General features: G+C 33.3%; 1 protein-coding gene and 1 long non-coding RNA gene across 2 annotated transcripts; one reads left to right on the top strand and one right to left on the bottom strand.

The window, feature by feature from the left end:
- Window positions 1–551: 551 nt before the first annotated feature.
- On the top strand, window positions 552–4068 carry LOC136208228 (uncharacterized). Its single transcript, XR_010677017.1, has 5 exons — window positions 552–704; window positions 1148–1219; window positions 2308–2341; window positions 3401–3513; window positions 3686–4068. It is a non-coding gene; the product is annotated as an uncharacterized lncRNA (long non-coding RNA).
- Window positions 4069–9027: 4959 nt separating this feature from the next.
- LOC136208701 (uncharacterized) lies at window positions 9028–14629 on the bottom strand. The gene is made up of 6 exons (XM_065999816.1): window positions 14452–14629; window positions 12825–13737; window positions 12688–12752; window positions 11163–12605; window positions 10003–10165; window positions 9028–9934 (listed from the first exon to the last, which is right to left on the bottom strand). Exons 2-6 carry the CDS (start codon window positions 12898–12900, stop codon window positions 9303–9305), a joined length of 2379 nt encoding a protein of 792 aa, XP_065855888.1. The 5' UTR covers window positions 12901–13737; window positions 14452–14629; the 3' UTR covers window positions 9028–9302.
- Window positions 14630–22923: the final 8294 nt, after the last annotated feature.

Here is a 22923-nt window from a genome sequence, read left to right as displayed (position 1 = left end):
ATACCACAAGTACCACATCGTAAATCGGCCAAACCACAGGATACTTTTTTGTAATTAACCCTATAATTTAATTATAATCGTATATATGATTTTCATTATTTTATTTTTAATTAATCTAGAAGTTTGCTCTTCGAAGCCTTCACATTGCACCGAGATAGGTTCACGTACCTTATATTTGGATATTGATACCATAGGCTTCATAGTTGGGCCGGTCCAAAACTAGACAGTAGACTTTTTCGAAACGATAACTATTTCTTTTTGATTAAAGTCATATTTGAATGGAAAATTTATACGGAGATAAAAAATTTAAAAAATATTTATAACTATGTCAAATAATTATTTAAATAATATCTAATAAAAAATTATAATTTTTAATATATTTTGAGATTTATAAACTAATTAGAAGTGTAGAATATATTTTTTAAAATTAAAATTTATGAATTTACAAAGTGCTAGTTATATATAAGTTAAGGCTGCCGCTATCCTCACTTAGTTTAAAAACCAAGTAAATATACTTTATTTTTCAAAACCAATAATACAAAAACACCTCACAACTCATCTTTTAGAATCATGCTACCTTCTGTTCCAGTTGCTTTCTATTTCTGTTTCTCTTGTAATTTTGTAATCGTTTTCCTGTTGATACTTCAGACTTTCTTAGCAGCTCTGGTTTTAGGCGTCGCTGCTCCGTTCTTCGATTCTTTCCGGTAAGCTCTGTTATGCAGTTCACTCAGCAAGCTCTTTTTCTTTCTCATTTGATTGAACTCTGAACCGATCTTAACACATCTGCATACCCGAACACGACTCGGCATTGACACATCCTCTGTATCTCAAATTGGTTTCTGTGTTCTTCTCCAATATTTCTCTATTCATTTATTCACTTAAATTTTTTGATTTTTTTTGTTCCTTTTATTGTTTAATTCGTACACAACCCGTGCTTGTGTTTTGTTTTTTGTTTTTGTTTTCCCCTCTAAACTTGTTATTGTGTCTCAATTTTAATTCCCTTGCTAATTACCTTTTTTGCGCTGTGCCTGTTGTTAATTGTAGATTAGTGGTTTATCCTCTGCCTTTGTTTATTCGATTAGGGTTTTGGGATTTGAAAAAAAATCATGTTTAACATTATATATGTTTTTGATTTTGGTGAATTTAGGATGCTGATGAAATGATGAATCAAGGAGTTAATACGCAGACTATGTCTCATGTGGAACCCAACTCGATTGAGGTAAGTTTCTTAGCTTAAACTAACTCTCTCTATCAACTTCACTTGTACTGTAGTTTTTTTATTATTATTATTATCACTTCTCTTGTCTTCAGTAGACAAAAATTAGATTTGATAGAGCAAAGCTTCCAAACATTGTGGACCCTATTATTAACACTTCCATGGATTTAAATCACTTGTATCAACTACTATGATAGTACTAACACTATTAGTGTTAATACCAACTTACAAAAGCATAGACGCCATTGCTCTTGCGGAGTTTATCATTCAATTATGAAAATCTTTACAGAGTGCATCTGGTAAAGCTGAGGTAAGTTAAACTATTAATTCAATGTACATCATATACAACACTAGCCAAATCAATGTAACAGGTAAAAATAGCCACTCATGATTTTCTGTACAAACTTTGGTGTTAACTCCTTGAATTCAAAATGATATTTTGACATTTAATATCATTTAACTGGACATGTGTCAATTTCTAAGATGATTTATAGAGACAATCCGTTTGATATGACTATCATTTATGTCATATAGAATCATATGAAATATATAGATCATATAACACTCATTTATGGCATGCTCTTAGGGCTTCTCAAATCCATGATTTGCAGATAGAGTGTCAAAAAGATGGATTCACCATTTTCAAATTCATGGTTTGTCTAATGCATATATCTACACTTTTCCAGTAAATTTGTATCTTCATTTATTATTACCAATTACTTAGTAAAATGAAAAAAGAAAAACTTCAATAGTGTAACAGTATGGATTTCATATAGAGTCATACTCCTTTCATCCAGATTTAATTTCTAATGATCAAGTATCTTCAATTGGTTAGCTATAAAGCAAAGATAATATCCCCAAAAAAGGTATTTTTGGGATGAATTAGAACTAATCTTAACACACTAATTAAGAGGGGCATATAATTTTGAATCTCTTATTATAATCTTGGCTGTTAGAAACAAATATATCATATCCATTACTTGAAAGTGTATGAGCATGTACAAGTATTTCTATAGTTTGAATGTAGAAGCTCAGTTGAAAAATAGTGCACTTTCTAAAATTCTTGTTTTTGTTGAACAATCGATGTGCAGGTGGACCTATGACTTGGTTATGCTTTACTTTGCGGTATGTTAACCTCATTTTTTTTACCATTGAATTACCTTTAATGTTGTGATCATAATGATTAATTTGGTGGGAAATGTATGTGATAGCTTGCCTCAGTGACATCTGCATATGGAATTTGGTTTGCTTCAATTTGGTGTTAACCCCTTGAATTCAAAATGATATTTTGACATTTAATATCATTTAACGGGACATGTGTCATTTTCTAACATGATTTATAGAGACAATCCGTTTGATATGACTATCATTTATGTCATATAGAATCATATGAAATATGTAGATCACATAACACTATGATATAATAAATCGTTTTGACACCAAACCCCCAAAACATGCATCACACAGTTGATGAAGACATTCCTAAAACTAAAGTTGTGGGACTGAAATTACCTAATTGAAGTTCAAGAGCTAATTATCAAAATTTAAACCAATGCAGGGACTAAAAATCCTATAATACTAATGACAATATTATTAATTATGGAAAATTTGGCAGCATTGTACTATTTAATAAATTAAGCAATAAAAGCTTTAATTGAAAGTAGATAAGAGAGATTAATACCTCCACTTCTTGAAGTTTGGCCTCAAGTTTTAACTGATTCTCTAATTTTCGTCAGGTTAACACGCTTGAAGCTTGCTTTTGTGTATCATTGCCTTGAATTAGTACATTAAACCTCGCTGCTCCTTTGAGACGGCCAACTACTTTTATGGCCTGATAATGCATCAAACATGTGAAACAGCTTTCATTACATTGACAATTATAGTTGCAAATAATATAGTTATACGATTACATTGGCCATTATCATTGCTTTTGTGTATCACTTGTCACTTTTGTATGATCTCAGAGGCTCTAAAAATCTGTAACTTGATCATATTACTGCATATATATGAATGAGATATACACATACCATATATCTTTGAAATGCAGTTTGAATCGGATTGCAGCTTGATGTTCAGTAGCACCATTGTTTATCTGTATCACTCCATTGGAAGACTAGTTGACTCTCTATGGTCAGTATTCAAGAAACCACCATGTATCACTGACTTTTATTCTGTTTACTGCAGAAAATCAGTCGTGAATGTAATTGATACAAAAACAATGTCAGCTGATCCCGTTGCCGTAGTCAAACTGCCCCCATAGAGTTCCATATGGGTACCACGCCTTCTTTGTGACAGAGGTTAGTATAAATTCTAGATTTAATTTCTTCTGATTTTGAAGGTTTCTACTCCCAAAAGCATGTATTGGTAGGTTGGATGGGCGATTTAATGAGGATAATATAAATTCTAGTTTTCGTTGCGATTCTGGACGTTTCTGCTACTGTAATTTCTTTAACATTTGTTTTGCTTCAGATCTCCAGGTAGCATGATGTTATTATTACTTCGGTTTTTGCTTAGAATTTTTGTGCAAGACTAGTAAAGAGGAGAGGAAAAATAGGCAGACAGATGAAGGATTCAGAACATGCTTCAAAGAAGTGAAAATGGAGATATGCATAGCTCAATGTCTTTATTTACATGAAGAAGTTCAATTGTTAATTGGCTTGAGTATAAGTGATTTAATTTTAGGTTCATTTCGGATTATGTTGCTGACATTTTTGAACATATTTAAACTTTAGTCATTTTAGTTATATTAATTTCAGATTTTATTATTTTTAGTTTCAATACTGACAATATTGGTGTGGCCTATTGTAAAATTTGATTGGAATGGCATAATGTATGTGGTTATAACTTGTTTCCTTTGACTCTCGTTTGCTTGAATTATTGAGCTGCTTAATAACGTAGAACTATAAGTCAGGCTGATTATATTAATTATTGTGTTTCCTAGTTAACTCTTTGAAGTTGTGTTCATTGCTCTATGCATTTGGGAGTCAACTTGACAAATGAAGTTTCTTTGTTTAAGATTGTTTTCTATTTGATGGATCTTATATGGTTCATTCATTTTGGGGTTAAAAATTCACTGGGGTGCTTAGGTGGAGAGGAGAGTTTTAATCAGGTTTAACACCATCTGACTGGAATATTTGGTTCCTGTAGGCACATAAAATAAACTGGGGACCTGCCAATTATGCCCACTGCACCTTTATCAAGTATGAAACTGTTAAATGGTTTCTTAGCTAGGACATTTCTTATGAGATGTAATAACCTTTATCAAGTATTTATAAATGTCGCTGAACTTCACAGCTGATTTTGATTCTTCTTTAATAGCTAGGACATTTCTTATGAGATGTAATAACTTACTGATATTAATTTACTCTCTCAATAATATTTACAATCGGGTAAAACATTAAGCAAATTCAACATTCAGAGAAGGGCTCGATGGGGATTGGAATTTATTAAATTTTATTTTCAAATTCAGCTTTAGACCGTTTGATTTAAATTTGTGCATTTAGAGAAAGCACAAAAATTTGGTGAATGTATTAAGCATAACTTTGCCAAATTGGTTTTTCAATTCCTATTGTGATGCAATTAGTCTTTTTAGCTGGCACATTTGATCATCTTTCTAGTTGGCTCATTTGATTGCTTGCGTAAACGCTTAGTTGATACATTTGATTGTTTATGTAAAGGCATATTAGAAAAATACGTGTATGCAATAATTCACTAACTTATGCCAAAGTTCAAGTCTAAATGTCATAATCGAATTTTACTAATCAAATTGATCGATTGATAAATATTCTCGTGTGCAAGAAGGTTCTTCAAAGTTCAAATAGCTGAAGCAGCAGCTCCACTCCTTTCCAGACTGCGATTCGTGAATGTGTTCCAAGCTGCGATTCGCGAATGTGTTGGAGTGGTGAAAAGTGGTGAAGATGAGTAAATATGAATTAATTCCTATACATTAAAAAAACACATGTTTAAATGTTTAGGGTACGTAAGTCATTTCCATCAAATTCTTTCAAATTTAACTCTAACAATTTGAGTGAAGTGCAGTTTTAACACAAACGTACGAAATTGTTCAAATTTGATCCTAATAATTTTAGTGAAATGCAGTTTTAATACAACCATACGAAATGGTTCAAATTTAATCCTAACAATTTTAGTGAACAACAGTTTTAACACAAACGTACGAAATGGTTCAAATTAACCCTAATGCGATTTTAACACAACCGTACGAAATGGTTCAAATTTAACCCTAACAATTTTAATGAAGTGCAGTTTTCACACTAACGTACGAAATGGTTCAAATTTAACCCTAATGCGATTTTAACAGAATCATACGAAATGGTTCAAATTTAACCCTAATTTTTTTAGTGAAGTGACATACGAAATGGTTCAAATTTAACCCTAACCACTACAAAAAACGGCTTTACAATTTGTACAAATATTACGGAAATTTGTAAAGTTTTTATTGGTTTTACGTAAAGTGGTGTCAATTTACGTAAAGTGATTTGATGGATAGAATTAAAATTATTTTTTATTAATAATTTAACAAAAAAATTTACTTTACGTAAAATTGTACAAATGTTATGGAAATTTGTAAAGGTTTTATAGATTTTACGTCAAGTATTACAATTACTTAAAATAGTTTAGTGGATAGAATTAAAATTATTTTTATTAATATTTTACGGAAAAATAATTACTTTATGTAAAATTTTACAAATGTTACGAAAATTTATAAAGGTTTTATGGATTTTATGTAGTGTCAATTTACGTAAAGCGATTTTATGGATAGAATTAAAAATTATTTTTCCTTAATAATTAAACAAAAAATAATTACTCATAAAATTGTACAAATATTACGGAAATTTGTAAAGGTTTTATGAATTTTACGTAAAGTAGTTTCAATTTACGTAAAGTGATTTGGTGGACATAATTAAAATTATTTTTCATTAATAATATAACAAAAAAAATTACTTTACGTAAAATTGTACGAATGTTACGAAAATTTGTAAAGGTTTATGGATTTTACGTAAAGTAGTGCAATTTACTTCAAATAGCTTAGTGGATAGAATTAAAATTATTTTTTACTAATAATTTAACAAAAAAAATAATTACTTTATTTATTCTAAAAATTTTATGGAAATTTGTAAAAGTCTTATGGATTTTACATAAAGTGGAGTCAATTTACGTAAAATGATTTGGTGGGTAGAATTAAAATTATTGTTTATTAGTAATTTAACAAAAATTTATTACTTTACGTCAAATTGTACAAATGTTACGGAAATTTGTAAAGGTTTTATAGATTTTCCATAAAGTAGTGTCAATTTACGTAAAGTGGTTTGGTGGATAGAATTAAAATTATTTTTTTTATTAATAATTTAACAAAAAATAATTAATTTACATAAAATTGTACAAATGTTACAAAATTTGTAAAGGTTTTATAGATTTTTCGAAAAGTAGTGTCAATTGGATAGAATTAAAATTATTTTTTTATTAATAATTTATTAAAAAATAATTAATTTACGTAAAATTATACAAATGCTACGGAAATTTATAAAAGTTTTATAGATTTTCCGTAAAGTAGTATCAATTTACTTAAAGTGGTTTGCTGGATAGAATTAAAATTATTTTTTATTAAAAATTTACCAAAAAATAATTAATTTACGTAAAATTGTACAAATGTTACAGAAATTTGTAAAGATTTTATAGATTTTCCGTAAAGTAGTGTCAATTTTTCTAAAGTTGTTTAGTGGATAGAATTAAAATTATTTTTTTATTAATAATTTAACCAAAAATAATTAATTTACGTAAAATTATACAAATATTACGGAAATTTGTAAATATTTTATAGATTTTCCGTAAAGTAGTATTAATTTCCGTAAAGTGGTTTGGTGGATAGAAGTAAAATTATTAATAAAAAAATAATTTAACAAAAATTTATTACGAAAATTTGTAAAGGTTTTATAGATATTCCGTAAAGTAGTGTCAATTTATGTAAAGTGGTTTGGTGGATAGAATTAAAATTATTTTTTATTAATAATTTACCAAAAATAATTAATTTACGTAATATTGTACAAATATTACGTAAATTTGTAAAGGTTTTATAGAATTTCCGTAAAGTAGTGTCAATTTTCGTAAAGTGGTTTGGTGGATAGAATTAAAATTATTTTTTATTAATAATTTAATAAAAAATAATTAATTTACGTAAAATTATACAGATGTTACGGAAATTTGTAAAGGTTTTATAGATTTTCCGTAAAGTAGTGTCAATTTTCGTAAAGTGGTTTGGTGGATAGAATTAAAAATATTTTTTATTACTAATTTATCAAAAATAATTAATTTACGTTAAATTATGCAAATATTACGAAAATTTGTGAAGGTTTTATAGATTTTCCGTAAAGTAGTGTCAATTTTCGTAAAGTGGTTTGGTGGATAGAATTAAAATTATTTTTTTATTAATAATTTAACAAAAAATAATTAATTTACGTAAAATTATACAAATGTTACAGAAATTTCTAAAGGTTTTATAGATTTTCCGTAAAGTAGTGTCAATTTTCGTAAAATGGTTTGGTGGATAGAATTGTATTATACCTTGTGTAACTTTAATTTTTCCTATTTAGTGGTAACCTGTAATAACATGTCAACTTTTAATATAATTTATTTTATTTTAAATTAATTTGACACATGTCGTAATACTATTCGTTATTGAAACAAAGTAATCCTACTTTGTTTTTAAAGAAAGTAAGGATAGCGGGCACCATAAGTTAAGAATCACTTAAATTTTTATCAAAAAAAAAATCACTTAAATTATTACAAATATCTCATATATAGAAAAAAATTCTAACGCTTTAATCTCAATTTATCACGTAACTGCCAATTTTTTTATATATAAAAAAACGACAACCTATGAAATCAGGACCGCTCGGGGTGCTAGTAAAGGACCGCTCGGCCCTTATAAAATCGGTTTAGAGGGGGGTCAAATACATAAATATCATAATTAAGTATAAAATTACAGCTAAGTCATATCACCAAACTTAATTCTTAATATGTCATTATTCTTTATATATTATGATTTTACACCATAATTTAAGAAATCTAAACTCAAATTCATAAATCATAAACCCTAGAAAATATATTCTAGACTTCTACTTTATAAATTGTAATCCTTAAAATATATTAAAAGTACTGATTTTAGTAGTTTGATATAATCCAAAATTATGATTTGATATAGTTGTAAATAATTTTTAAAAGATGAATATCCGTGTAATTTTCCCTTTAGGGGCATGAGAAAGCACCCATTAAGAAATGGGCCTCTATAGATTTGGGCCATCTAAACTGTAATGGGCCTGCTAACATTTCTCCCTTTGGCGATTTGTTGACTATTTAATTAAGATATTAGCTTCATCAAATTCTAAAAAAAAAAAAACGTAGTTTCATGATAAATATCGTATTTATAAAATTTAATTCATAATTTTTTTATTTTCAAATTATTAACGGTCAAATTGGTAATATGAACCTAAAAATCTTTTGTTTTATAAATAGACGAAAACTTCAATCCTCTTTTTTTAACAAATAAAAAAACACAAATACTCATCTACAAATCAGCGAAAACACACATGTTATTTTTGAAATTATCCTTTATTTTTATTATTATTATTTGATAATTTAAGAGAATTATCCCAATTAAGAATATTCACTATAGATTCCCAATTCGGTTAAAAATGAATATTTCTTAAAATAAATCAAAGGCGTAATACATTTTTAATCCTGTATACTTATCTAGAAAGTCAATTGCACCATATACTTTATTTATTTCCTTAAAGTCAAAGACAAAACGACGTCATTTTTATCTCAATAAGGAAAAAAGAAATTACACCCCTAATTTTGGATAGTTAGCTCCGACACAGAAATCAAACACTAATAGTTCAACCAAACAGACTATAAACACCCGATTTACATATACGAGAATATATATATACACACAAGAACACCAAATCTCCTACTTCTCACACCAATAAAAGAATTAAAAAAAATGGCAATAATACCCTTTTACGGATACCAATATCGCCATTGAAAATCATTTCTATACACTTTTCTATCATCTAAAAATAGTTGACGTAGAATTCTTCGATGTTACTGTTGTTGTTTGCTGTTGCCGTACATGAAAAATATCCGTCAGAATTTCCTGTACTAAATCTCCAATAATCGCGGATTCAATCTCCTTACCGAAACCATTTATCTCGTCTTCAATCAACCCGGACCAAGGACTTGTTTCAATGTTTTTAGCCACCATTGAATCAAGTGAGTAATGGAAATTTTCCTGTGGAGGATACAAATACACCTTCATCATTTTCCAAACACATTCTAGAAGTTTCCGGCCGCGCAATGGCGGAACAAAAGCCAAGCTGATGATTTTCCTCCGGAATCTTGGCGGTCCAAGCAACGTTGCTAGTGTTTCATTCAATAAATCATACACCATTTTATGGTCATTTTGATGTTTTTCATTATAATGTTTTTTTTCAAGTTTTTCAAAGACGGATTTGCTTATCGGCTTCGATAAGCACGAATCGACGAACGATCCGTCGTATAAACCCGAAACGACTAGTAAATCTCTTGTGTAAGCTTCTAATTTGTCCTCCAAAACTGCCGTTGTGAAATCATCCGTCTCAGGTTCGGTTTTCGAGTTGTCAGGGGCGTTCGATTCGAGTTGATTTAGTTGTCTTCGTAACTCTGCGGAATCAGAAAAGGCGGTGAGGAATTTTTACCGACTTGTATTGAAAATAGAATTTAGAGTGTACCGTTCAGATTGGAGCTGATTTCTCTGAAAACCTGAGGCATAGCAGTGTCTGAATCTGCTGGAGTAACATGGTATGTCGAAACCGGACTCAGGGGCCTCCAGAAGTCTTCTTGAACACTGCTGCATATTGATGCAGGGCTTGGCGGTACCTCTGTCGAGTTCTCCTGAGACCGGAAATAACAGGATTAGGTGTTTGGAATGCATAAAATAAGCTGTCGGATGGAGCTTTTTCTCCGTAAGCAAGATCTCGGGTTTTGAATCTTGCTTACGAGCGAAAAAGTCCTTCCCAGCTCGAATCTGAACTCGACAGGATTAAAGAAACACTAAAAAACATGAATTTCATGGGATGGAGCATTCGGGGATGAGCTCTTTCTCCGTAAGCAAGATCTCAGGTTTTGAGTCTCGCTTACGAACGAAAAAGTCCTTCCCAGCTCGAATCTGAACTCGACAGGATTAAAGAAACAGTAAAAATATGAATTTTGCTCCGTAAGCAAGATCTCAGGTTTTGGATCTTGCTTACGGGCCAAAAAGTCCTTCCCAGCTCGAGTCTGAACTCGACAGGATTAAATAAACACTAAAAAACATGAATTTGGCTCCGTAAGCAAGATCTCAGGCTTTGAATCTTGCTTACGGGGCGAAAAAGCCCTTCCCAGCTCGAATCTGAACTCAACAGGATTAAAGAAACACTAAAAAACATGAATTTCGCTCCGTAAGCAAGATCTCAGGCTTTGAATCTTGCTTACGGGGTGAAAAAGCCCTTCCCAGCTCGAATCTGAACTCAACAGGATTAAAGAAACACTAAAAAATATAAATTTCGCTCCGTAAGCAAGATCTCAGGTTTTGAATCTTGCTTACGGGGCGAAAGAGCCCTTCCCAGCTCGAATCTGAACTCAACAGGATTAAAGAAACACTAAAAAATATAAATTTCGCTCCGTAAGCAAGATCTCAGGTTTTGGATCTTGCTTACGGCTGAAAAAGTCCTTCCCAGCTTGAATCTGAACTCGACAGGATTAAAGAAACACTAAAAAATATGAATTTCGCACCGTAAGCAAGATCTCAGGTTTTGGAATCTTGCTTAGGGCTGAAAAAATCCTTCCCAGCTCGAATCTGAACTCGACAGGATTAAATAAACGACTAAGAAACATGAATTTCAGTGGTTACCATTATGTGTCTCTCGCTGAAGCTCCGGACAACAGTCGGTCCGCTCATGATATCCTTGTCGAAATCATGTTCACCGCCATCTGATTCAACCATTGATTGAACCTTTTTCCCAAAGATCTTTCCTCTGAAGTTTGAAACCTTTTCTTTGATATTGAATCTTTCTTTCTTCGTTTTCCGCACATTTTCGAGTGATTCGTGCTTCCGCCTGATATGCGCGCCTGTTAAAACGTGTCGGTCTTCGAGAAGCAGCTTACCAAAGGATGTTCCTGACACAGGAGCAGATAGAGACCTGACTAGATTCCTCGGAGACGGTTCTCTATTAATCACTAAATCATCATCCCCGCACCTGAAAGACCGAGTTTTCATCACTTGTTCTTCATCTTTCGGTGTGATTTTCGCGTTACAACCTGAGAAAAACGATCCTGAGATGGCAGGAACATCCTCAGAATGTTTTTCCCTCTTCAGGACATTCCTGAGTCTTTCCGACAGGAATTTCCTTGTATTCCGGTTGATGAATTCGGGAGAATCCGGATCATTAAACCGAATCTCACTTCGCGTTGATTCTGACCGGACCAGATTCCTTGTAACACTATCTCTAACATGTTTTGCTATATGTTGAGCAATTTGTTTCGGATCAGATGGTTTTTCGCTAAAAGGCGTCTCGATTCCACTTCCTCTAACTCCGGTACTCGTTTTACGAGCCGTTCCTTGAATTTCACATTTCAATCTTTCCTTCACTTCTTCAAGAAAATCTTCTATACTTCCTCTTTCCTCAATAGTACACGATGAACTCGGCCAAGACTCGTCATCCGCGTCACAAATTCTGTCAGGACCCGGTTTTAGTATCACAATTCTTTTCGGAGCAAAAGATTCATCCGATTTCCGATCATAATCATTCCAATACGCTTCATTATTTCGATTTATGCTGCTGTTTCTCGAAGAAATGTATCCGTTCTGCTCGTCCGGGAATAGTTCTAGCTTATGTCTATGATGCACATTGTACTTTTCTTTAAGTACACTCGTTGTACTCCCGGAAACCGCATTTCGTGCCACTTTTCGCTTGTTCAAGTTCTCTTTTTCAAGTAATTCACACCGACTTTTGCCAATTTCGACAACTTTTGAACATTCCTTAAACCGGGCAGCTTGCCAAGCTTCAAATTCTTTCTTGAACTTCTGTAATTCCTCTTCCTGAGGATGTTCTCGGGGCCTCGGATTGCCTAATTTCTCGCCATTACCCCATCTTTCGATATCTCGTTCCTCGTATTCGGTTACATTCCGTCTATCAGATGCAGATTTTGTGTCAATTGGTAACATCTCTACACCCATCAATCTCGCGACAATGTTCGGTACATTTTTCCTAGTGTTTGATTGCTTAGAAATCTCCTCGTTAATCAATTTCTTCATCGAAACGTCGAACGGATAACAATTCTTCTCCGACCAATCCTGATAATCGTAATTAAAATTCGGAGCTCAGATTATATAAATTCATAAAAAAAATTAAATGTACTAATGTTGCAAAAATTACCGCAACATCTGCTTCAGTAGATGCTTCAATTTGCAGCTCCAAGCTATTTCGGGGAGCTTCGAATCCTACAAAAAAGTTCGAATTGATCTCTCGGTTTTTATCGGTTACTAATTCGAGACGAAAATTAGAATGCTTACCATCAATATGTCTCTTTTGTGCAAGAATTTTTCTAGCCATTGTATTACTGTCAAGAAACTGAAATAATCCTCCCATACAGTTACAAATCTGTCATTTCCTCACCGAAATAAGTACCCGGACACGGACACGGACACGAAACGTGGAAATGCTACTAAAAAGGAGTTTCTCAAGTCAAGAGAGTGAAATCATCATCCCATACAGTTTAATGATGTAACAAAAATCTGTCATTTCGTCACCGACATAAGCACCCGGACATGGACACCGACACGAAACGCAGAAATGCTACTAAAAAGGAGTTTCTCAAGTGAAGAAAGTGAAATAATCCTCAAAAATCTGTGATTTTCTCACCAAAATAAGGAGCCGGACACGGACACGGACACGAAACACAGAAATGCTACTAAAAAGGAGTTTCGCAAGTCAAGAAAGTGAAATAATCCTCAAAAATCTGTCATTTTCTCACCAAAATAGGGAGCCGGACACGGACACGGACACGAAACACAGAAATGCTACTAAAAAGGAGTTTCTCAAGTCAAGAAAGTGAAATAATCCTAAAAAATCTGTCATTTTCTCACCAAAATAAGCAGCCGGATATGGACACGAACAGAGAAACGCGACTAAAAAGGAGTGTTTGTACGGCATAGACTTCTCAAGTCAAGAAAGTGAAATAATCCTCCCACACAGTTAAATAATGCAACCAAAATCTGTCATTTCCTCACCGAAATAAGCACCCGGAGACGGACACTGACACGAAATGCAGAAACGCTACTAAAAAGCAGTATCGGTTGTAGAGTTGTAAAGTCAAAAAAGTGAAATAATCCTCCAATACAGTTAAAAATCTGTCATTTCCTCACCGAAATAAGCACCCGGAAACGGACACGAAACGCAGAAACGCTGCTATCACCCCATTACATCCTGCAAAACAAAAAGTAATGCACTTTTTAACATTTTATTTGCTGGTAATTATGAGATTAGGACAGTTAGCATAATTAAAATTGAATAATTGGGGATTTTTTTTAATTATGGCTTTCAAAAAGCATATATGAATGAATAATTACAAAAAGGTCCACAAAGAACTCAAAAATCTACCAGAAGATCCATTGATCCCAATAAACAAACTGAGGAAAAAACAGTTTCTTAAAACAGATCAATCTCATAAAAATGATTAATTCTCAGAATTCTTCTCTGAAAAACATAGAAAAAAGCAATTTCTACTGCTAAATTCTGCAGAAATCGCTCAATTTCGAGCAAGTTCAATCAATTTCACTCAATTTCAAGCAATTTCAATCAATTTCAATCACTTTGCCAATTTCATCAAATTGCAACCGACATGAAAATGCAAAAATGGTGAAACTTTCGTTATAAAAAAAAGGAGAAAGGGGAGAAACCCAAATGCAGAATTATGAAGAAAGTCTTGAAATTTGAAGGAAAAAAATGGGTAATTCTCAGAAATCCCCAATTTATCTTCTCTGAAAAACATAGAAAAAAAGCAATTTCTACTGCTAAATTCTGCAGAAACCGCTCAATTTCCTTCAATTTCAATCAATTTCAGTCACTTTCACACGGTTTCATCAAATTGCAACCGACATTAAAATACAAAAATGGTGAAACTTTTGATTGTAAACTTACCTCAAAGGAGAGATGGGAGAAACTCAAATGCAGAATTATGAAGAAAGTGTTGAAATTTGGAGGAAAAAACTGAAAATTTGCAAAGTTCCAAGGACCAATCAGAGAGAGTCAGAAAGTCTCTGTTCATGAACAGCAAATTAGAGTTTGAAGAGAAACTGAAAGACAGAGATTTTGTGTCATGGAGAAGCCAAAAAGAAGATAATTGTAATAATAGTTATTATTAATATAATACTTAAGAACAATGGTTAAAGAAGCAAAAGGGAAAATTATTCACATCAGTAACAGCAGTAGTGAATAAAGAAATAACAGCAGTAGTGAATAAAGAAATAACAGAATAAACCCATACAGAAAATACTAATATCTACTATCAAATGGATACTTATGAAGGTGGTATAACTCAAACTTTAGTTTCTTATCCTTTTTAACCTTTTGTTGAACTCTATATTCTTCACATTTTCGCATAAGATAAGCTCGTAGTACTCTAATTCTTTCTCCTAATGTATTTTCTTTTAATCGCACTTATAGACATAATCCGACATATAAGAAGTCTTATACTAACAAGTACAATACCAGACGAAATATGTATAGATTTTAATTTTAGGATTTTAGGTTTTATTTCACTTATATCCATCATTATTGGGTCCTTGCTTAAACCCTAATGATGTTGTTCGCACTAGACCAATAAAAACGATTTTTGATGGATATTTTTTACCTTATAAGAGAAATTTAATTAATAGATAAGATAATTAATTAATAATAATAATGATGATAATAAGGAAAAAAATGGGTAAATTACATCCATGGCCACTAAACTTTACTAATTTTCATATTATTGACAATGAAATTCAAGATGTAACATAAAAGTAAGTGAACTTTATATTTTGTTAATGTCTTAAAATGACCATTGACGGCCTCAAAATAAAACATTCCAAGAATTAATCATATTCTAAGCAACTTTAATTTTTGAAAATTTTCGTTTTGATGTCATTTATGTGTTGTTTGGTTATGAGATAAAGCGAAATTTTAGAGAGATAACTCCAAAATGGTGGTTTTGGAAAAGAAAAATGTGGTTTCATGGTAAATATCGTTCTGGACAACTATAATTCTTGAAGATTTTCATTTTGAGGTCGTTAATGATCATTTTGAGGCGTTGCATGGCCACGAACGTTACAAAATGTAAAGTCCAGTAACCATACCGTGAAAGTTAGTAAAGTTAAGTGGCCATGATTGTAATTTACCTAGAAAAAAATAGATATGCAATTTTAAGGGTAAATTACACCATCACGTCTCATTTTTTCGATAAAGTCATTAAACTTTAAAACGTAATATAATATTTATTCATTTGTACACTTTCTAATATTATGGTCATTACATTTTAACTAACATTTCAAAATAACCGTTAAGAACCTAAAAATAAAAATATTCAAGAATTAAAGTTGCTTAAAACGATATTTGCCATGAAACCACATTTTTTATTTTCAAAAATAAACATATCAGTATCTTTCTCTCTCTAAAAATTTACTTTCTCTCTCCTAACCAAACAACATTTAAATGACCTCATACTGAAATCTTTTGAACAATCACAGTTGCTTAAAATATCATCAAGTCTTGAATTTTTTTTATTTTGAAGTTGTTAACGGTTATTTTGAGGCATTAATTGAAGTTTAATGACTATAATGTTAAAAAACGTAAAATTGAGTTGCTTTTATATTATGTTTTGTAGTTTAGTGGTCATACTGTAAAACGAGTAAAGTTTAGTGGCTGCAGGTGTAATTTATCTCTTTCTTTTCAGTTAGTAGAGAAATGGCTATTTTTTGAAATAAATGAAGGGAAAAGGAACCTTCCTGTAGTATTTTTACTTTATTATTTAATAAAATAATAATATTAATAATGGAGATTTTTAATTTCATTTTCATTCACTTTTCATGGTGTAATTATTGGTTTCACACCTTGAAATAGGTGGCTTAGGTTGTCTTAATTCTTTGTATATAGAAAATTCAATGCAATAATGATGTTGATGCTACTGTAGGAAGCAAACGAGGGTTACACAAAAAAACCGAATTGAAATTGAGAATGGAAATGGAATTGTACCGTGGCGGAGGCCACTGCCTTAAAAACGATTTCGGCAGACCGAGGTGCAATCTGTAAGTCCGGTCGCTCCCCAAGGTTAACACAGAAACCTTCGAACTTGTGCACTCAAAGTCGAAGATGATGGAACAGCAAGAGTGTATCTTTAAATGCCCAGAAAGTTTGATTGAAGAGATTAGATGAAAAAACTGTGTGTAGAAAAGCTGGAAACTTATTGTATTTACAGGCCACAGAAATATGAACGTTAGAACGTTCATATACACGTTAGAACGTGGAGTGAGACCAGGAGATAAATAAGGTTCCGTTTTTTACTAATTAAAATGCTGAAGAAAAATTCAAAGAAGTTGAAACGGATAAAAAATAAAATAAAATTCGGGCCCAGTCCAGTCGGGCGTCGCGCGAACGAACGAGAGAGCGCGCGCGTGTGGTATATTTGCTAAAAACCACTTAACGCAATTTAAAGGCTTCTAAAGCCCAATTCTATATATACCCACTCAAAGGGTTATAAGTTTCCCATGTGGGATTGTAAAAGTGCTCTTGAGAGCAAAGTGGTTAAAGACAAATATACCCCACACTTTGAAAGCCATTTTTATTCAACACACCAAAGCCATTTTCTAACAATGCCCCACAAATGGCTTTATAAAAACAATTTTAAAATAGCACAAAGAAGATAATTTTCTGGGCAAAAAAAGAATACGGTAAGGTTATGAAGAACTTAAGTATCAATGTCTTTCGATTGAATTGATACGTAGTGAGATGAGGCAACAGGGTGACGTTTTAGAAGTGAATTACTCTTGAACTTCTAAAACTTCATCTGAGACCCCCACAACACGTAAATAACCTTAAAAACTTTTGCTGTTCCGCGATAGTACATTACAGCGCTTTTGAAAGCCATGCGTACACCTTGGGTCTCATGAGTGCTCTAGAAAGGCTGCCTGAGTCTTTCATAGAAAGCGGCCCACCTCCACACTCAAGTAGGTGATCTCAAAATGAGATCATTAAGAGTTTCTCGTAACTCAACCTTCAAAACACATCCATCAGGTCCATTATCATGAACCACCACTTAATCGGGCTATGGATTACACACGCACTATTATTTGCCATAGGAATGGGAGTAGTATAGTGCATAACAAGGACAATATGGTTTCGTTTGACCACGAATGGTGTCCACCATATTTCCTTTACTCAACAGACTTTAGTCCCATTCCCCTCGACGACTCAATTACAACTCTTCTAGGTAACCCTTTGGTAAAAGGATCTGCTAGATTCTTTTCCGACCTCACATAGTCTAAGGCAATTACCCCATTCTTCAGGAGTTGTTTCAAAATTCCATGTCTAATGCGAATAGGTCTTCTCTTTCCATTGTAGACACTATTCTTTGCTGTACCGATAGCTGCATGTGAATCATAATGCATTGAAATGGGTGCAGAAGAATTCCCCCACAATGGAACATCTGCTACTAGAGCTCTCAACCATTCTGCTTCTTGACTAGCCAGTTCAAGAGCTATAAATTCAGATTCCATGGTTGATCGAGCAATACAGGTTTGCTTGGATGATTTCCAAGACACTGCACCACCACCTAGAACAAAAACATAGCCACTGGTGGAACTCACCTTATCATTGTTGGATACCCAATTTGCATCAGCATATCCTTCTAAAACAGCAGGAAATTTAGTAAAGTGCAAACAATAATTCATGGTACCTCTTAAGTATTTCAATAAGCGATAAAGTGCAGTCCAGTCATCATTACTTGGACAGTGAGTATATCTACTCAATCTACTAACAGCATAGGCTATGTCAGGTCTAGTGTGGTTCATTAGGAACATTACACTACCTATGATCTTAGCGTATTCCTCTTGGGAGACACTATTTCCTCCCTTATTACTTGTTAAATTTGCACTAGGATCATAAGGAGTTCTAGCTGGAACTAGATCAAAACTGTTAAATTTTTTCAACAGCTTTTCAACATAATGTGACTGTCCTAATGAGAACCCATTTTCTGTCTTAGTAATTTTGATGCCAAGAATTACATCCGCTTCTCCCATGTCTTTCATGTCAAAGTGAGAAGATAGAAAGGATTTTGTGTCATTAACCATATCTAAGCTTGTCCCTAAGATAAGAATATCATCTACATATAGGCATATAATCACATAATTCGAATCACAAGATTTAGAATAGACACATGTATCTGATCCATTAACCACATACCCATTGGAAAGTAAAACACTGTTAAATTTTTCATACCATTGCTTGGGTGCTTGTTTCAACCCATAGAGTGACTTTCTCAATTTGCACACTTTGTCCTCGTGTCCAGGTATGACGTGTCCTTCTGGTTGGTGTACATAGATCTCCTCTTCTAAATCCCCATTTAGAAATGCCGTCTTTACATCCATTTGATGTATCACCAGGTTATGAATTGCTGCAATGGCAATCAGAACTCTAATAGTAGAGATTTTAGTAACAGGAGAATAAGTATCAAAATAGTCAATTCCTTTCTTTTGACTATAACCCACTATAACTAATCTAGCTTTAAATTTTTCAATGGATCCGTCAGGCCTCAATTTTCGTTTAAATATCCATTTACACCTTATAGGTCTAGAGCCTTTTGGCAGATCAACTAATTCCCATGTATGGTTGGCCATAATGGAATCTATTGCACTCTTAATAGTTTCTTTCCAAAAATCAGCATCTATAGAAGTGACTGCTTCTTTATATGTTTTTGGGTCTTTTTCTATTAGATAGGCAGACATAATCTCATCAGTAATGTTATCTGGATTTTCTAATAGAAAGGCTGAAATGAAATCTGGTCCAAAGCTATTTTCTATTCTTCTTCTTTTGCTTCTCCTAGGTTCAAAAGCAACATCATTTTCATTCTCATCCTGAGGTAGAGATGAAGCAGACACAATTGGAGTAGGAATAGGTAATGAAGTAGAAGCACTAGTTGCATCACATTGTTTGTCTTTCTTTAGGGGAAAGGTGTTTTCAAAAAACACTACATCTCTAGATTCACATATGCTATAGTCGTTTAGATTCATGAACCTATAAGCGGCACTATTTGAGGCATAACCAATGAAAACACAATCAAAGGTCTTGGGTCCTATGTTTGGCTTTCTAAAGGATGGAAATGCAACTTTAGCAAGACAACCCCAAACTCTCAAAAAGTTCAAATTGGGTGCAAAACCCTTCCACAGTTCATAAGGAGTTTTATCTAACTTTTTATGAGGAACCCTATTCAGAATATAACATGCAGATAAGACAGCTTCCCCCCCCCACATGTTATCAGATAACCCAGAACTAATTAACATGGCATTCATCATCTCTTTGAGAGTTCTATTTTTCCTTTCAGCTATACCGTTTTGTTGAGGTGTATACGGTGCACTTGTCTCATGTACAATGCCATTATTCTCACAAAATGACTTAAGGAAAAAGGTTCCATACTCACCTCCCCTATCGGATCTAAGCCTTTTTATTTTCTTATCTAATTGATTTTCTACCTCTGACTTAAACTTAATAAACATATGCTCAGCCTCATCTTTTGATTTCAATAAATACACTTTGGTATATCTAGAGAAGTCATCAACAAAAGTAATATGATATCTTTTGCCACCTTTGCTAACAGAATTTTTAAAATCAGCCAAATCAGAGTGAATTAAACCAAGCAGTTCTGTACTTCTACTCTCAACAGGTAAGAAAGGTTTCTTTGCAAATTTTGCTTCCACACATATAGAGCATTTGGAGTTAATTTCAGAATTAGTGACATTTATAACATGCATATTTCCCAATTTTTTAATGGAAGCAAAATTTACATGTCCTAATCTACCATGCCACAAATCAATGGATTCACTCAAGTAAACAGAAGTAGATGTAGTTGCATTAATACCAACAGAATTCACATGGACAGTGTTCAAAATAAAGAGGCCATCAACTAGGTACCCTTTTCCCACAAAAGTCCCATTTCTAGTGAGAATAACCTTATCAGCCTCAAAAATAATTTTTAAACCAGCCTTATTTAGCAAGCTACCAGAAATAAGATTTCTACGAAGAGCAGGCACATACAGCACATTATTTAAAGACAAGCTTTTTCCAGAAGTTAACTTAATTAAAACTGTTCCTTTACTGACAACACCAGCAGTAGTGGTGTTTCCCATGTAGACGCATTCCCCATCAGCAGCGTCCTCAAAGTGATTAAATAGGTCCTTGTTTGAGCATAAGTGCCTTGTAGCTCTAGTATCTAGAACCCAGTCCGTTTTGTTTTCAACCAGATTAGCTTCAACCACAACAGCAGCAATAATTTCTTCATTTTCCACCAGATTGGATTGTGGAGCAGCTCTGTTGTTTGGATTCTGATTGGTGTGTTGTTGGTTCTTCCTTTGGTAGCACTGAAATGCCTTGTGGCCAAGTTTACCACACACAAAACATTCCACTACTTTCCTCTTCTGAATTCTTCCATTCTTCTTGAAAGGCTTGTTCTGGTTTGAGCCTTTTTGGAATTTGGTTGAGGGTCCTTTGGTCATGTCTTTTGGCTCCATAGCAGATTCAACAATATTAGCATTAATTGAAACAGATTTTGAGGAAAGTTGCTTATCTTTCATTCTATTTGCATCTTCAGTTCTCATGTGGCTGACAAGTTCCTGGAGACTGAAGTCCTTTTTCTTGTGCTTTAGATGGTTTCTGAAATCACTCCAGAAGGGTGGAAATTTTTCCAGGAGGACATTGGCTTGCAGCAGATCAGACATTGTCATGCCTTCACCCAGAACTTCAACAACTAGATTCTCATATTCATGAATCTGGTCAATGATTGGTTTTTCATCAACCATTTGATAATTGAACCATCTTCCAACCACGTATTTACGTTTACCTGCATCATCAGACCCGTATTTTTCTTTCAGGGTATCCCAAATTTCTTTGACATACCTTTTATTGACAAAAATATCAAACAGTGGGTTCGACATATGATTTAGGAGATGACCCCTAACTGTTTTGTTGTCTTTTTCGTATTTTGCAGAACGAGTGTCGTACTGCTAAACAATCAGAGACATGGCAGGACCATTTGGGTCAGAGGGTGGATCCTGGACAACAACATAGTCGAGTTCGAGCTGTTCAAAGAAAATCAAAATTTCCTGCGACCATCTTTTGTAATTAAGACCATCCAGAGGTTCAAGTTTGGAGAGGTCAGGAAGAGATTTCGCAATTAAAGCAGACATGATTGCGAAACAGAAATTCGCTTTAGGGTTACAGAAAAAACCGAATTGAAATTGAGAATGGAAATGGAACTGTGCCGTGGCGGAGGCCACTGCCTTGAAAGCGATTTCGGCAGACCGAGGTGCAATCTGTAAGTCCGGTCGCTCCCCAAGGTTAACACAGAAACCTTCGAACTTGTGCACTCAAAGTCGAAGATGATGGAACAACAAGAGTGTATCTTTAAATGCCCAAAAAGTTTGATTGAAGAGATTAGATGAAAAAACTGTGTGTAGAAAAGCTGGAAACTTATTGTATTTATAGGCCACAGAAATATGAACGTTAGAACGTTCATATACACGTTAGAACGTGGAGTGAGACCATGAGATAAATAAGGTTCCGTTTTTGACTAATTAAAATGCTGAAGAAAAATTCAAAGAAGTTGAAACGGATAAAAAATAAAATAAAATTCGGGCCCAGTCCAGTCGGGACGGGCGGGCGTCGCGCGAACGAACGAGCGAGCGCGTGTGGTATATTTGCTAAAAACCACTTAACACAATTTAAAGGCTTCTAAAGCCCAATTCTATATATGCCCACTCAAAGGGTTATAAGTTTCCCATGTGGGATTGTAAAAGTGCTCTTGAGAGCAAAGTGGTTAAAGACAAATATACCCCACACTTTCAAAGCCATTTTTATTCAACACACCAAAGCAATTTTCTAACAGCTACTTCCTATTTTATTATAGCAAAATCTGTCATCAAAATCTGTCGCCCCCTCCGATCCATCAAAATCGAGCTGCTCCACAATCAGTCCCCTCCTCAACTGGTCCGTCGCAGCCCCTCTACGCCTACGATTGGATATATCAATACCACGCAATCTCGTATGGCATGGTGTATCATCCTCGCCGTCCATATCTAGACGACGAGCAGATGACGGGATGGATTTCCCACCCCTAGTAGGCCGCTCTGTCTATAAAAAAAATTACACTAAATTAATAAAATTGTAAATAATGTCAATCATACTAAATTTATAAAATTATGTTAAAATACTACTAAATTAATATAATTATAAATAATTATAATTATACTATAATTATAAAATTATAATAAATTATAGTAAAGTTATACTAAACCCTATACTAAAATTATGTTAAATTTATACTAAATTTATAAAATTACCCTAAATTAATAAAAATGTAAAAATTAT

The sequence above is a fragment of the Euphorbia lathyris genome, chromosome 10 (genome assembly GCF_963576675.1).
Source record: "Euphorbia lathyris chromosome 10, ddEupLath1.1, whole genome shotgun sequence".
In the NCBI taxonomy this organism is placed as follows: Eukaryota; Viridiplantae; Streptophyta; class Magnoliopsida; order Malpighiales; family Euphorbiaceae; genus Euphorbia; species Euphorbia lathyris.
The sequence above is the reverse complement of the archived record's forward strand: the minus strand, read 5'-3'. Positions and strand labels throughout refer to the sequence as shown.